The 14004-nt window shown below is 34.1% G+C and overlaps 1 protein-coding gene and 2 long non-coding RNA genes across 4 annotated transcripts; all 3 read left to right on the forward strand.

Annotated features, from left to right (window-relative positions):
- The first annotated feature begins 992 nt into the window (after positions 1 to 992).
- Positions 993 to 6645, forward strand: LOC135773794 (ADP-ribosylation factor 4). The gene is made up of 6 exons (XM_065283596.2): positions 993 to 1185; positions 1780 to 1860; positions 2032 to 2141; positions 3736 to 3807; positions 3953 to 4078; positions 5577 to 6645. Exons 1-6 carry the CDS (start codon positions 1119 to 1121, stop codon positions 5661 to 5663), a joined length of 543 nt encoding a protein of 180 aa, XP_065139668.1. The 5' UTR covers positions 993 to 1118; the 3' UTR covers positions 5664 to 6645.
- A 2292-nt stretch (positions 6646 to 8937) lies between these two features.
- Positions 8938 to 10024, forward strand: LOC135773792 (uncharacterized). Of its 2 annotated transcripts, none has more exons than XR_010543585.1 (3): positions 8938 to 9092; positions 9436 to 9526; positions 9610 to 10024. It is a non-coding gene; the product is annotated as an uncharacterized lncRNA (long non-coding RNA). The 2 variants fall into 2 exon arrangements; XR_010543584.1 differs by having other exon boundaries at positions 9436 to 9522.
- A 741-nt stretch (positions 10025 to 10765) lies between these two features.
- On the forward strand, positions 10766 to 12982 carry LOC135773791 (uncharacterized). Its single transcript, XR_010543583.1, has 2 exons — positions 10766 to 11105; positions 11683 to 12982. It is a non-coding gene; the product is annotated as an uncharacterized lncRNA (long non-coding RNA).
- The last annotated feature ends 1022 nt before the right edge of the window (positions 12983 to 14004 follow it).

Genomic DNA, 14004 nt, shown 5'->3' on the forward strand with positions numbered 1-14004 from the left:
TCGGTAAGTTACCATTATAAGCGAAGATCTGTGTTATGTGTGTTCGTAACCAAACTTATGGACACGAAACCACTGCCACATTTTTCAAGATATTTTCTTTTGTATTCCGCAGAAGAAAGTCATATATTTGTAATACATATTAATCACTGTCCAAAATTCACTCCGCTGCAGTCTAACTTCCGGATCACGGAGCTGTCAATCCAAATCTCACTAGCTAATGAGAGTAAAGCGCGGTTAAGTCCCGCCCACACGACTTGTGAAGCGTAAATGCAAACTGAAAGCGTAATGAAATTACGAAATGAAAACTCTGGTAATGAATGTATAAACTTTTATTTTTAAAAAACATTTAAGAAAAAATGCGGTTGATTGAAACCATGTTACCTTTTCCCATTTTAGTTTATTATTTTTAGAGTGTTTTTCTTTATTCTCATATTTTTGTTCGTTTTTCGAATGTTTGCGTTCATTTTTATAGGCACAAAAATATTTTCATACATAGTTATCTTGTCACGGTTATGTGTTTAACAGAATTACAGTTGTGTGTTTTGTATGAGCAGTCATGAAATATCACAACTTTTTTATTAGCTCAACTTTAAGACTATCTTGACTAGAATAGCATACTGAGTTGCTGATATTAAAACTGCTGATATTACACTTAATATGAAAGTGATTTATGTAGTGCTTTACTTTTAAATGTATTTTTATATTCAAATTCAAAGTCTTCCATTAAATAATGTTTAATGGTACACATGGTTATATACACAATGTTACAGAGTAATAAGCTGGCAAAGTTAAACACACAAAATACTTTACTTAGTTAAAAGCTATATTTTCTAAATTAAGTGTAAGATAAAATGTTTCTACTTTTGTTTGTAAATAAAAAAAAATTATATATGTTTTAGTGTTATTTACGCTTGCTTTGTTGAAATTAAATCTTTTTTTTTATAATAAACGCCGTACATCGGAAGTGATGTCATATCTTCCACGACGGCCGTGACGTGGCGTTGCGCAAGCGCGGAAGAGTCCACACGGTTTCCTGACAGTCAGACGAGCATCACACCAAATAATCTTTGAGCTAGGAATATTCTGGTAGTTTTAGTTGATTTAAGTTGATCTTCGTCATGGGTCTGACAATCTCGTCGATCTTCAGCAGACTGTTCGGAAAGAAACAGATGAGAATTCTGATGGGTGAGTGTTAATCTGACAGTAACGTTAGCTGTACTAGCTGCGTTAGCCAACTTTCGCAATTCTGACATTTCTCAAAAATATCGCAGTTAAAACTACTAATTATTGCTGTGTTTTCTGTTAAAGTATGATTTAAAAAATGTTGACACAGAGCTGTCTCAGTTGGACATTTTCTTACCTACCAAACTATGCAAAATCTGCGTGATGTGAACCCACAAGCTTTAAATATATAAATGTTGTGTGATTTATTTTTGATATATTATGGATTAGCAGTTGACAGCTCAGTGTACTTTATATTCTAGTAAAATATATGTTAAATAAATGCTTTGTGTGTAGTTCAATTTATATACTACTATAGTGTATACTAAAGTATGTATGTAGTATGTACTAGTTTTAAAATGGTAGGAAACAGGTTAGCTACGTACCACATCTAGATAGTATTCATTGCTGTTGTGTTTTCTTGTAAAGTCATACACATTTATCTCATAGTGTGGTTTATATTTTAGTAGACCATAGTGGCCTTTAAATAAACCCGTGATTGTAGTCATAATCTATTAAGTGTTTCCAAACCTCAATCCAATCTTTGGTGTTTTACAGTGGGGCTGGATGCCGCAGGAAAAACCACAATATTGTACAAATTGAAACTTGGAGAAATTGTGACCACCATACCCACCATAGGTAAGAGGACGTGACTCAACATCCACTTGCTGTCTTCTTATGCGTATTTTGTGGTTGCCTGGTTGTAATGTGTTTCATCATTTTATTGCTCAGCCAGAGTCACTACTGCATTTTTTAAAGGAGAATTTCCTCTTTTAAAACATTTCGGAATATCGTATGTGTTTTTGGCAGGTTTTAATGTGGAGACTGTTGAATACAAGAACATCTGCTTTACCGTGTGGGACGTCGGTGGCCAGGACAAAATTCGACCTCTTTGGAGACATTATTTTCAGAACACACAGGTAGGATCTTTAAGTGAACTATGAAATAAGTTTACATGACAGGCATGTGATAATGTTGGATTGAAACATATTTTTACCTCGAAGAGAGAGAATTTGGTCTGGATTACAGGTATTGGTTACAGTCTACCTTAATTCCTGTATTACTATTATATGTTTTAACCCTCGTGTGGTGTTCATATTTCTGTTACTTAGACAATGTTTGTGGGTCTAGTGGACCCACTGCATTATTTGTATCTTAAAACAATGCAGTCATACACATTTATGTATAATTGTTTACAGATGTTTACTTTAGCCTTATTGCAGTAAAATAAACAGAATATATGGTTAATATTTGTCATTTACCACTAGTAGAGGACTATTTATAGATTCAAGTGCTATTCGTTTTTGTGATAATATGAAATAAGAGAAGAAAATTCTATTCTCCCCCAGATATTGGGGAAAAACATGTTTATCTTAAATAAGTATTTATCACTTTTTCATCTCAAATACGTTTTTCATCACTTTGATGTTTAACTCTTTGAACTAAGTTTGAAATTTTACACATTTGTGTCAGTTTACATAGCACAATCCCCATCTGGAAAGATGCCGTATCAGAACATATCATCCACATTGAACACATAACCTGTTCATGTCAGCCTACACAACACATAAGAAGCAAATTTTTACCATGTAGCTGTGTTGCATATGCATTTCTTGTTTTTTAGAGACATATACTGTGTGTTCCTCTCCATCTTATGTCCACACACACTGCAGTACAATGTGTTGCTATTGTCTACAACCTAAAATGATAAAAATGCTTGGATATAATTTTTACTTTCTCTATTTCTACTTCTCTATTTACTTTCTCTCTCTCCGCACTCATACGCACACACACACACACACACGTGCGCGCACACACCATAGGTTTTGTGGTAAACCCAATGGTTTTACAAATGGTAATCAATACACCAATTTACCATGATTACTACACTTTTACTATTATACAGCCATGGTTATTTTTTGTAAGGGAGATAATGGTAAAATGTAGAATGGTTCCTGTTAGACAGAAGGTAAAGTGTTTGGGACAGTGGGGGCAGACAAGTGTTCATGCTTGATATATAACATGTTGTATCCTTGCGCTGCTACAGCAAGTGCAGAAGGACAAAACTCTGACATGCATCCATCACATAATGTAAAGACATATATAAAAACACACTCATGCACTCACATCAGTCCCAGATAGAAGAAAAACAGAGTGAAGTTACATAGCACATTCATTTTTTACACTCTTATTAACCCCGGGTCCAGTGGACCCGAACACTACATATGTAATATAAATGTGTAGGGGGGGTGTACAGTGTACAGTCATTATAAAGCTGTTTATTTCTATGTTCTTTATAGAAAATGAGCCAAGGCCAATGAATCTGAGGTTGAAACAATAATTAATTGCATAATTTTTCTTTTAGTAAACATTAAAAACGGGTCCCACAGACCCGAACACCACACAAGGGTTAAAGGTGGATATGAATAGTTGCAACTCTTTCAGTAGTATACCTCAATGTGTATTTAATGTGTCTCTCTTTATTCCTTGTTTTTTTTCAATGTTTATCTTCAGGGTCTGATCTTTGTGGTGGACAGCAATGACAGAGAGAGAGTAGCAGAATCTGCAGAGGAACTTGCTAAAATGGTGAGAATTTTAGGTTCTGATTTTGTGGTTTCCTCATAAACAACAACCAAATGTCACGGTACGGACACTTATGATGTTTCAGAAGTGATTTTGTTTGCCTAATGTGGTTCAGTTGCCTCATCTTTTTCTTCCTGTGTGTGTACAGCTACAAGAAGATGAACTGAGGGACGCAGTATTGCTGGTTTTTGCTAACAAACAGGATCTGCCTAACGCTATGGCTGTCAGTGAACTCACAGACAAACTTGGGCTACAGAGTCTGCGCAGCAGAACGGTACATAGACGAATACATTACTTGAAACTACTGCACACCTACATATGCTTAAAATAATAATTTGTTCACTTTACCTTTATGTAAATAATTAAAGGGATAGTTCACCCAAAAATGAAATCAAAACCGTTAGTGAGCCCCATTTTTTCCCTACCATGGAAGTGAATGCGGCTCACGATCTGTTTGATTACAAAAATTTCTCAATATCTTCCTGTGTGTTCTTCATAACAAAGACATTTATACAGGTTTGTAACAACGTGAGAGTGAGAATTCTGTCATCATTTATTCATTTTTGGGTGAACTATTTATTTTTGGTCATACAATAACTTTGGGTAAAATTTTATTTGTTTTTCACTAATGCATGTGTTTTCAGTGAATGAGTGGATTTGGTTTATTAAACTGAACCAAGTTATTTATTCAATATTCAGACTTAACTATTTTGCACATAAATGCACATTTGCATTTAGCAAATGGGTGATTCTCACGAAATCCAGCACCAACATTTTAAAAAAGCCCTTGAAGCCAATTTTTTTGCACATATAAGATTAAGATTTGAACTTACTAATAACCATTATTTTAAGAGGATTTAAAAATATTTCCTATATAATTTTTTTAGATTATCATTATTAAAATTATCATTACCGCAACATGATATTACATTAAATATATGCATTTACAAACTCATGTTTCGGTAATGAGAACTAAAACGTTGTCTAGGTACTATGACAAACAAAATTTTAACTTTTATCCGTAGAGAAAAAATAAGAACTGCTTACCTGGTAGCCAACTTGAGTGTCACAGTCAATTATGTCCCTTACAACAATATTTTTTTTTTTTTGAAAATGTTAGTTTCTTGAGGGCTTAAACAATGATTGAAAATTGTTGCGGAGGATGAGAAAATTGGTCTTGGACACATTTACATTCCTTATTATTGTCTCTACATTTACCAATGATCACCAAATACCACATGTTTCTTTACTGTAAATGTTTATAGTATAACATGCACTGAAGCTTTTTATTTTTTTGATTTTTTAATTATAAATATTTCCATGTCAAACAACCCAAATCCAGTCATGGACACGTTGCGGTAATGAAAATTTTCCCCTTAAATGTGGAAAAACAATAAAATTGGTTTGTATGATGTCATTTGAAATCATGTGCGAAATAGTACATGAAGAGATGTTTGTAACTGTATGCTTCCTATTTTGATACTCTTACTTTGCATTTACGTTTTTTATCAAATTGTTTCATGACACCTCATAAGTCTGATTTCGTGAAAATCACCCAAATGCTCTTATTCAAAGCGACTTGCAGTGCATTCAAAGTGTACATTTTATCTCTGTTTGTGCTCCATGGAAATCGAACCCATGACCTTTGCACTGCTAGCTCGATTATCTACCACTTAAGCTACTCCACCTTTATTATAATGGGAGAGTAATATGTGTTCGAAATGACATAAGTAATAATGAGACAATGATTAATTGTACCTCTTTTCATGCAGTGGTATGTTCAAGCAACCTGCGCTACACAGGGAACTGGACTCTACGAAGGACTGGACTGGTTATCCAATGAGCTCTCCAAACGTTAGTGTGTCTGACAGAGAAGAAATGTCCTGTATGAACCAATGGGAAGTCTAGAGACTCTTTTTAAGTGTATGACAGCTGAAAACTGGAAAAGGACCATCAAATACTCTGTGCTGTCTTAGCTTTTCTTTTATTACAGTGTATTCTGTTGCCCAAGCTTATCTTTATTTTCTAATGTACAAAAGCGCATTTTTGCATGGCCGAAGGGAAGAAATGTTTCGAAGGACCTTTGTTGACCATGTTTCTTTTAGTTTGGCAGAATGGTCCCTGTAAGTCTATTAACACTGGAGTCTCTAATCAGCAGGCAGGTTTATTGGATGTGATATAGTAGCTTCACAATCTGATCATCATAGTTAAGGGTCTGAAATTGTTTTAAAGCTACCTGGAGAATCTTGGGGGTCACTAATGTTTTGTCCGTGTCAGTGAATCAAAGCCGTGCCTGTTCCACCAATCTATATATATATATATATATATATGCAATATTTAAAGTTTATTGAATCATCCAGTGACTTGAGCTTCTTGTGGTCCTTCTAAACATTGTCCCTGACTGTGCATGCATCTCCTAGAATTGACTTTCTGGATCTTGTTGGAAATTCCCGATATCAGTAACACATGACATGAACGACAGCATGGCATTGTTAATTTGATAAAATTGTCTTTGAGTTTTATTTAGTTCACTGTATGTTTTATTGCAGAGGGAACATTATGTTGTAGTCTCTTTTGAAGTTTATTTCCAAATTGACATTTGATGTCTGTCGTGTCATGAAAATGCTTATATTGGGTTCAATGTTGGCTTATTAGTGACTGAATCTGACTCCTGAATGCTGATTAATGTACTGATAAATTCCATGTCTGGTTGAAATGGTTTGTTTTCCTAAATGACGTGTATTAGATGCAATCTATTTTACTCTATTATTATTATGGCAAATTTGTTTGTGTATTATATGTATAATATTGTTTTAGAATAAAACATAATTGTGAACTGAAGATGGTGATACTGTACAATGATGAAATCGGTTTGCTCCAATGCACATTTAGTAAATTTAAGAGACCACTTTTAGGAGCAGGTGTCCTTACTGCCATCTGTCATAATATGCTTACCCTTTAAGTCTAGATTCTGTGTCCAGAATTAAACCATAATGCACATCCAGCATAAATTTACCTGTATTTAGCTCAATTCACTTTGCATTACCCAAGGCCCATCTTATCATTAGGTGTAAACCGTAAATTGATGATCTGGTTTACTTGTAACCCTGATTTTTATTGACACTGGATTTGAATTAATTGAGTTCTCAAGTTGTTTCACATTAATAGATAGATAAATGTCATTAAACCAACAGCACATTTTTAATTGTGTAATATGTATGTATTACAATGCATCAGTCCAGCAGATGGCACCTGTAACTGTATAGCAAGACATGCTAAGAAGTTTGCCGAAAAATAAAAATGACATTGTAATGCCATCCTTAAATAATATTGTGGTCTTCCTAGCTTTGCAATGGTATCGAACAGTATTAAAAATACTTTTTGAAGCCCATCTGTTATCAGAATAAGGAATCCTTAAGACTTTTTAAAGCCAAACTATGCATTTGTGAGAGAAAATGTTTAGTATCTTTAGCCTATTCAGCAGTCAAAATGTTTTGTTTGATTGTAAACACACCTGATCAAAAATGGCGGCACACTGGCTTTATGACAGTATGTGATTGGTTCTCATGAGTCTTGTGACTTGTCGTCATATGCATTGTGACAAAACAGTCGTGAGACACGCAGGAAACAACGTACAGGCTTGAAGCCGGTGTGCCACTATTTTTGATCTAGATTGTTTACATTAAAATGTGAATATTTTATCTTTTAATAGTCTGTTAACTTTTTCTCCACAATGTTAATGGTCCTTTATTGAATTATATACAGCCTGACAAGTACAATTAAATAGACCTTTATTTAAAGAGTATATGCTGTTAATCCAGTTTGTTTTGTTTATAGGAGATACACACATAGGACATGATAAAAAAAATCCTGCTGGCAATGCCAGATAAACCGGTCCAGAGACAGAGGAGTAATTCAGCAGGTTTTTAAATCATCATCACCTGTGTCATGAAGATCGGATGACGTGTGTAAAGAAACTCTGGAAAAATATATCATGTATTTAATGCTTAAAGACCGTGTTTGGTTTCTGTTGACTTTGGTCCACTTGGTTGGGGGACTAATGAACATAGGTGTCATTTACACTGGGGACGCTGGGGACATGTCCCCACCACTTTTTGAAAGCATTTGGTAAAAATGTTCTGAAAAATCAAACAATACCTGTGCGACTACAGAGCAAAAATGACTTTCTTTCTTAGTATTTCTGTCTTGTTTTCAGTAGAAATATCTAAAAATTCTTAAATCAAGATTCTTTTTCTTGATGAGCAAAATGACCTAAGAAAATAAGTCTAGTTTTTAGACAAAATCTTAAAAGTGAATTTGTGATTAAAACCAGCAAAAATATCTGCCAATGGGGTGAGAAAAAAATCTAAAAATAAGATTTCTTTTTTCTTCAACACTTAATTTAAGCAAAATTTTCTCACCCCATTGGCAGATATTTTTGCTTGTTTTAAGCACAAATTCACTTAAATTGTATAGTTTTGTCTAAAAACTAGACTTTTTTTCTTACGTCATTTTGCTCATCAAGAAAATACATCTTAATTTAAGAATTTTTAGATATTTCTACTGAAAACAAGACAAAAATTCTAAGAAATAGAGTCAGATTTTCAAGAAACAAATTATTAGTATTTTTATCTTGTTTTCAGTAAAAAAATATCTAAAAATTCTTAAATTAAGATGCTTTTTCTTGATGAGCAAAAATCTAGTTTTTAGACCAAAAATATCAAATTTAAGTGATTTTGTGCATGAAACAAGCAACAAAATCTGCCAATGGGGTGAGCATTTTTTTCTTGAATTTAGTGTTTAAGAAAAATTTTCAAGATTTTTTGCTTACCCCATTGGCAGATTTTTTTCTTGTTTTATACACAAAATCACTTACATTTGGCATTTTTGGTCTAAAAACTAGATTTTTGCTCATCAAGAAAAAGCATCTTAATTTAAGAACTATAGTTTTATTTAGTATATTTGTAGTGTATAACTCTTTTATTTATCACAAAATTTACAATGTACATGTACTTACTGGTATTTTGTTTTGGTACATTCAAGTATGCTTTATTTCTCATACACACATCAAGCCTGACACGTCACTGTTTAAACTTTCAGTTTACTGTGAAACCGAGACTGTCAACAGTATTTAGATGAAGGGGAGGAGTTTATAATGACTATAAATGAGGAAGAGAGCACAAGTCGGTCCTTTCAATCCTGCAGACTCTCTTGTCTGAGATGGAGCGGAGATGATCCACTTGCAAGCAGTGATCCAACTGTCAATGTACTGGAACAACTCCAGAACGGTAAGTGATCATATTAAACTATTGTTTATACATTTTTCATAATTTCCAAACCTTTTGATCTAAAGGCACATCAGAGTCCGTTATTTGAAAAATATAAATATGCCAAGATATTAATCCAGGTAAATACTAAATAGTAAAAAGATACTTAAGTACATGTGTAGTACAGTGTTATTCGTACATTTTGCTAAATAAAAGAGTTAATTTGTACATTACAAACATACCAATTAAAAGTATCTACTTCAGTCATACTTCTGGGCATTTAAAAAAAAATATATATAAATAAACAGATATACTGTTTTTAGTGTTAGTTTTAGTGTAAATCAATTTTTTGATTCATTTTCAGCTGTCATTCGATGACTGCCTGCAAGATGAGACATCACGCTGCTGAAGGATGTCTTTTGGCATTTTGCCTAATGCTTGCATTTTATTTGTAAGTAGGCTACCTAACTTCATAATATTGTTTTCTTTTTTTATAAAACTTTCTGTATAAATGTCAATATAATATTTTTTGTTATAGGTTTTTTTGGAGGAGAGGAGGAAAACCTGTCTGCCAAGGGATTTGGGCACTCGGGTCCACTGCCCTGTTTTAGTGGCTCCTGTGTGGTTTTCCTTTGGAAACCTCATCAGTCCTCTGGATGGGGTTCAGTGGACCTGCAGTGTACAGCGCCAGATCTATGAACTGCTGATGAAGCACTGACAACTTGAAGCAACCTAAAAACCTACACAACTCAACAAATGACACAGAAAGTCGACTATTACCTAACCCTATCCCTAAACCTTTTACCTATGGTCGGCTTCTGGTTGTCTGTTGCTTGGTTGGTAGGTCATGGGGATGGCCTGCTGTGAAACACAACCTTTTTTTATTTTTATTTCCAAGGCTGCGCAACTTTCCGAAAAAAGACAATAAAAATTGAAAAATCTGGTAACTGAAATTAATGTCTGTGTTGTCTTTTATATTATTATAGTAACAAAAAACATCTATAAAAAGAATGAGCCTATATCTTAACTAAATTGGTTAAGATGCAGTGTTAAAACAAAGTAAATAAAAGTGTAAACGTTATATACTACAACTAAGTGCATTTTAGTGAATCCATCTTAATAAAAAAGTGTTTGGCTACATTTTCTTTTAATTACCATATTACAAATACAGAGGTACCCAGTTTTTCCTATAACTGTGAACCAACATTAGATATATTTAGAGATAGCTCTGCAAGAAATATGGACATTTTGTTTTCAGTTGACATTTAGCAGATGTATTTATCCAAAACAACTTACAGCGCATATGAATTTGATCAGTATGTTATCTGGGATTGAACCCACAACCTTTTGCGCTGCTCATGCAGTGCACTACATTTTAGCTTCAAGATCTCTGCATAGCATATGATAAATACAATGGGTTAATATCAATGTGTTAGGGAAACTATGAAAATTTAAAATGTCGAAGTCTATGCAAAACCAATGCACACAATAATAAACGTGAGTCATAAATCCTCCCTAACATGTTGTTTACTTGTGAATACAAACACAAGGTAGTTAGGTGGAGTTCCTTTTCCATCACATGCTTTAATAATAGAAAATTCCCTGTGGTTTTGTTTCGGTTGGCTAGGGACATTAACATTTTATCCAAAGCAACTTAAGGAAACAATGGACCAGCTATACAATAATTTAAGATTTTAATTTTATGAAACATCAAATGTTTCAGTATAGCTGTATATACATATAATATTATCTATCTAATATGATTAACTTATTCATTTTGTATTTTTTATCAAGCATTGCTTGATATTTGTTATTCATTAACAAACACATCTAAAATGCTCTGAAAGCAAAGCTTTCACTTTCGTTTATACGAAAATATTACATTGTGCCTGGACAGGATTGGCTTCTATAAGTCAGCCAATGAGGAGGGAGATATAAAGGAAAGTATAAAAACTATGCAAAGTCTCTACACAATAGATTTGACCTTGTCGCTTGCAAACCTTCTGCCTTGAATCGAAACTTATTGTGATTATGGTAAGATTATTTAACCTTATTCATTGTGTTTATATAAATGTTGTTTTTATTGTCAATTGTGGAATTACACTGCATGCAACTTTGAATAAACTGTAGATAAATATGTATTCCTTTATTTTATTTTTTATTCACTTCCTGTAATTAATTAAATTATATGTTTAAGATTGTCTCTTACAAAACAAAAGTTTGCTGCACAGCCTGCCCCCAAATGTTGAAAGTTTTAAAGCCTCATAGACACTTAAAAAAAAAAACTTCTGGAACTTCTCTGAAGTGTTTATATTTGCAATAGGGGATTTTCATGCCGATACTTCCGCTTTCAGTTTCAGCGTGAAAATCCCCTATTATTTTTTGCAGGCACACAATGGAAAAGAAAATGTTTTAGAGGCACATAAGATTTACATTTGTGGATTTGATAAAGCAGCTAACAGTGCTTTTAATTTTTTAAATCTAAAATAGAGACATTTTCTCAATTTGCTTGTTTTTATATTATCATATTCTTAGCAGTAGTAGTAGTATTTAATGCCTTTATTTAGTAATGTTCTTATTAATATTAAAATGATATGTTCTCCTCAAACAGAGCTTAGCAGGGGACAGCGAAGGAGAGGATGATGAAGATGATAATGATGATGAAGATAACCAGGGTGCTGGAATAAGCATCTGCTGCTAAGGGTATATGCTCCAGACCTTGTATCCAGTGTTAGAAAACACCAAAAGAGACACGCTGGACCACAAACTGTGTTGATTTGCTGATACAAACCAGTAGCCCAGTCGAACACACAGTTCCTGTTGTGACAAAGAGTCACAAACAAAAAACCCTCGCCTGCCATGCGCAAACAAGCATGGCAAACCGTGACGTGACACAGAATCTTCCGTGGGGACGATGCATCTCGCAAGGTTTCTGCTGTACAGTGGCAGCAGCATCTCTGTTCTTCAGATCGGCATTGCTTTTGTGCCTGTTTGTGCGAGCCTGAAGAAACCATGGAGGAAAGAAAGAAATAAACATGGAGTGGTGGAAACCTGATGGTTAAAGATCCGAGCTGCTGGTCCAGAGGTTTGAAGATGTGAACACAATCTTCCTAATCCACCATTGTGCTCGTGAGCAAAGCACTTGATGACTTCAAGTTATTTCAGCAGGACTTAAATTACTGCAATTGTTTCACTGTAGTCACTCATAAGCATCCAATTTTAAACAAACAGGATGGGCTGGACGGGCAACATTCATGGATGCATTTTGCTCATAAACTAGGGGGTCACTGCCCTATTAAAGCCCAGGTGTAAATGTTTTATGGTTAAAGATAATTTATGGCTGATTGGTCTGAGTAACTCTCCAGAATAACTAGCAGATGGTTTTTTGGAGTAGCAGAGATCAGGGGCAGAGGTAAAAGATCACTGTTTGAATCGTCTTTTACCTCAAGAGGTTTAATGCCACAATACTGGCATTCAGCCATAAAGAGCGTGTTTAGTGCGGGACTACATGCTCACCAGGACGTGGTCAACAAGCACACCCAATCTGCAGGTTGTGCTTACAAAGTTGAATTCACAGAGTTCTGATAACTTATTAAAACACAATACACCAATATCACACACTGCTAGTGCACACACTATGCAACAAGTGTAGACATAAATGAGAATGTAATGGGTAAAGTAACTCATGCATTACTCATGTCCGAATTTAAGGACTTAGGTCTAGCCTAAATGAAGCCCCGCTGGTCACAACACCGGCGGCACTCATGTCGTATTGGGAGATTATTGTTGTACTTAGTTATGTGGCTAGGGGATTATTAGCATTGATGTTCTTCATGTCATAACTGTGACTGTATTACACTAGCTAGTAAGCCACGTGGTAACTCCCCTCCTAAATAAAGTTGTGTGATAAAGGAGTGTTGTTTTTTGAGTGTTGTAGCTATACATTATATATTACAATACCAACTTGATCTTTGCATTAATAAATAAACTATAATAAAAGCAAAAATAAGCAAATCATTTAAAATCAGTTAAATTACACGGCAATCAAAATATTAAACAATTACCCTTATAATGGAAAATAATTTAAGATTTAATGTGTTTGGTTATAATAAATGTAGTTTCTCTATTATTATCCCAAGCATTGCACTTGCAAAACTTTTTTCACTTAAATTTATGTAAAACTATTTAATCGTGCCTGAACAGGATTGGTTGCTAGCTACAGGTCAGCCAATCAGAAAGTTTACAAAGAGAAATTTAAATGCCAGCAGTGTGTCTGCATTACAGATCTGCCTGCTAATACTCGGGTCTAAGACATTTACACGGGAAGCTCTTTATTACAAAAATGATTGCATTCATTAGGAAATATGTTATTGATTTGTTACTAATATTGTTAATATAATAAACTGTTTATTTCTGACAGCTAGGATGCACATTGTAATGATATATGCAGATCCACACAAATCAAGACAGCTCAAACATGCATTTTAGTCTGGGACGAGGATAAGCCCTGTCCGGGAAACCGACCCTAAATTTGTTAAATATATGCATGTTTGAGCTTAACATCAGTGCCATTGTATTGTCTCAAGATTTACACAAGTATTGTTTTTTGTATGGTACATTTGTAAAAAATACTTAAATGATCTAATATAACTAAGAGTAGTCCTGGATTAATCTATACCCTGTCCAGGAAACTGCCCCATGATGTGTTAGTGATTAACATATTATTTTGGAAAGTGTACTTTTATTACGCCTAAAGTTACTTTTATTCTTTTATTTATAGAGTTTTTTTTACTATTATGACTGGAAAAATGTATAAAACTATAGTTGTCCAAGAGAGAGCTTAAAATTGAAAGCAATTTGTTAGTGACACACTAATAAATAATTGAGAAAAAAAGATAATGATATTGACCGATTGCCCTCAGCACATACAGTC

Source organism: Paramisgurnus dabryanus, chromosome 9 (assembly GCF_030506205.2).
Source record: "Paramisgurnus dabryanus chromosome 9, PD_genome_1.1, whole genome shotgun sequence".
Classification (NCBI taxonomy): domain Eukaryota; kingdom Metazoa; phylum Chordata; class Actinopteri; order Cypriniformes; family Cobitidae; genus Paramisgurnus; species Paramisgurnus dabryanus.

Coding starts and splice junctions, on each gene's coding strand:
- LOC135773794 (XM_065283596.2), top strand. CDS start 1,119: ATGGGTCTGACAATCTCGTCGATCTTCAGCAGACTGTTCGGAAAGAAA. Junction 1,186..1,779: donor ACAGATGAGAATTCTGATGG/GTGAGTGTTAAT, acceptor GGTGTTTTACAG/TGGGGCTGGATGCCGCAGGA. Junction 1,861..2,031: donor GACCACCATACCCACCATAG/GTAAGAGGACGT, acceptor TGTTTTTGGCAG/GTTTTAATGTGGAGACTGTT.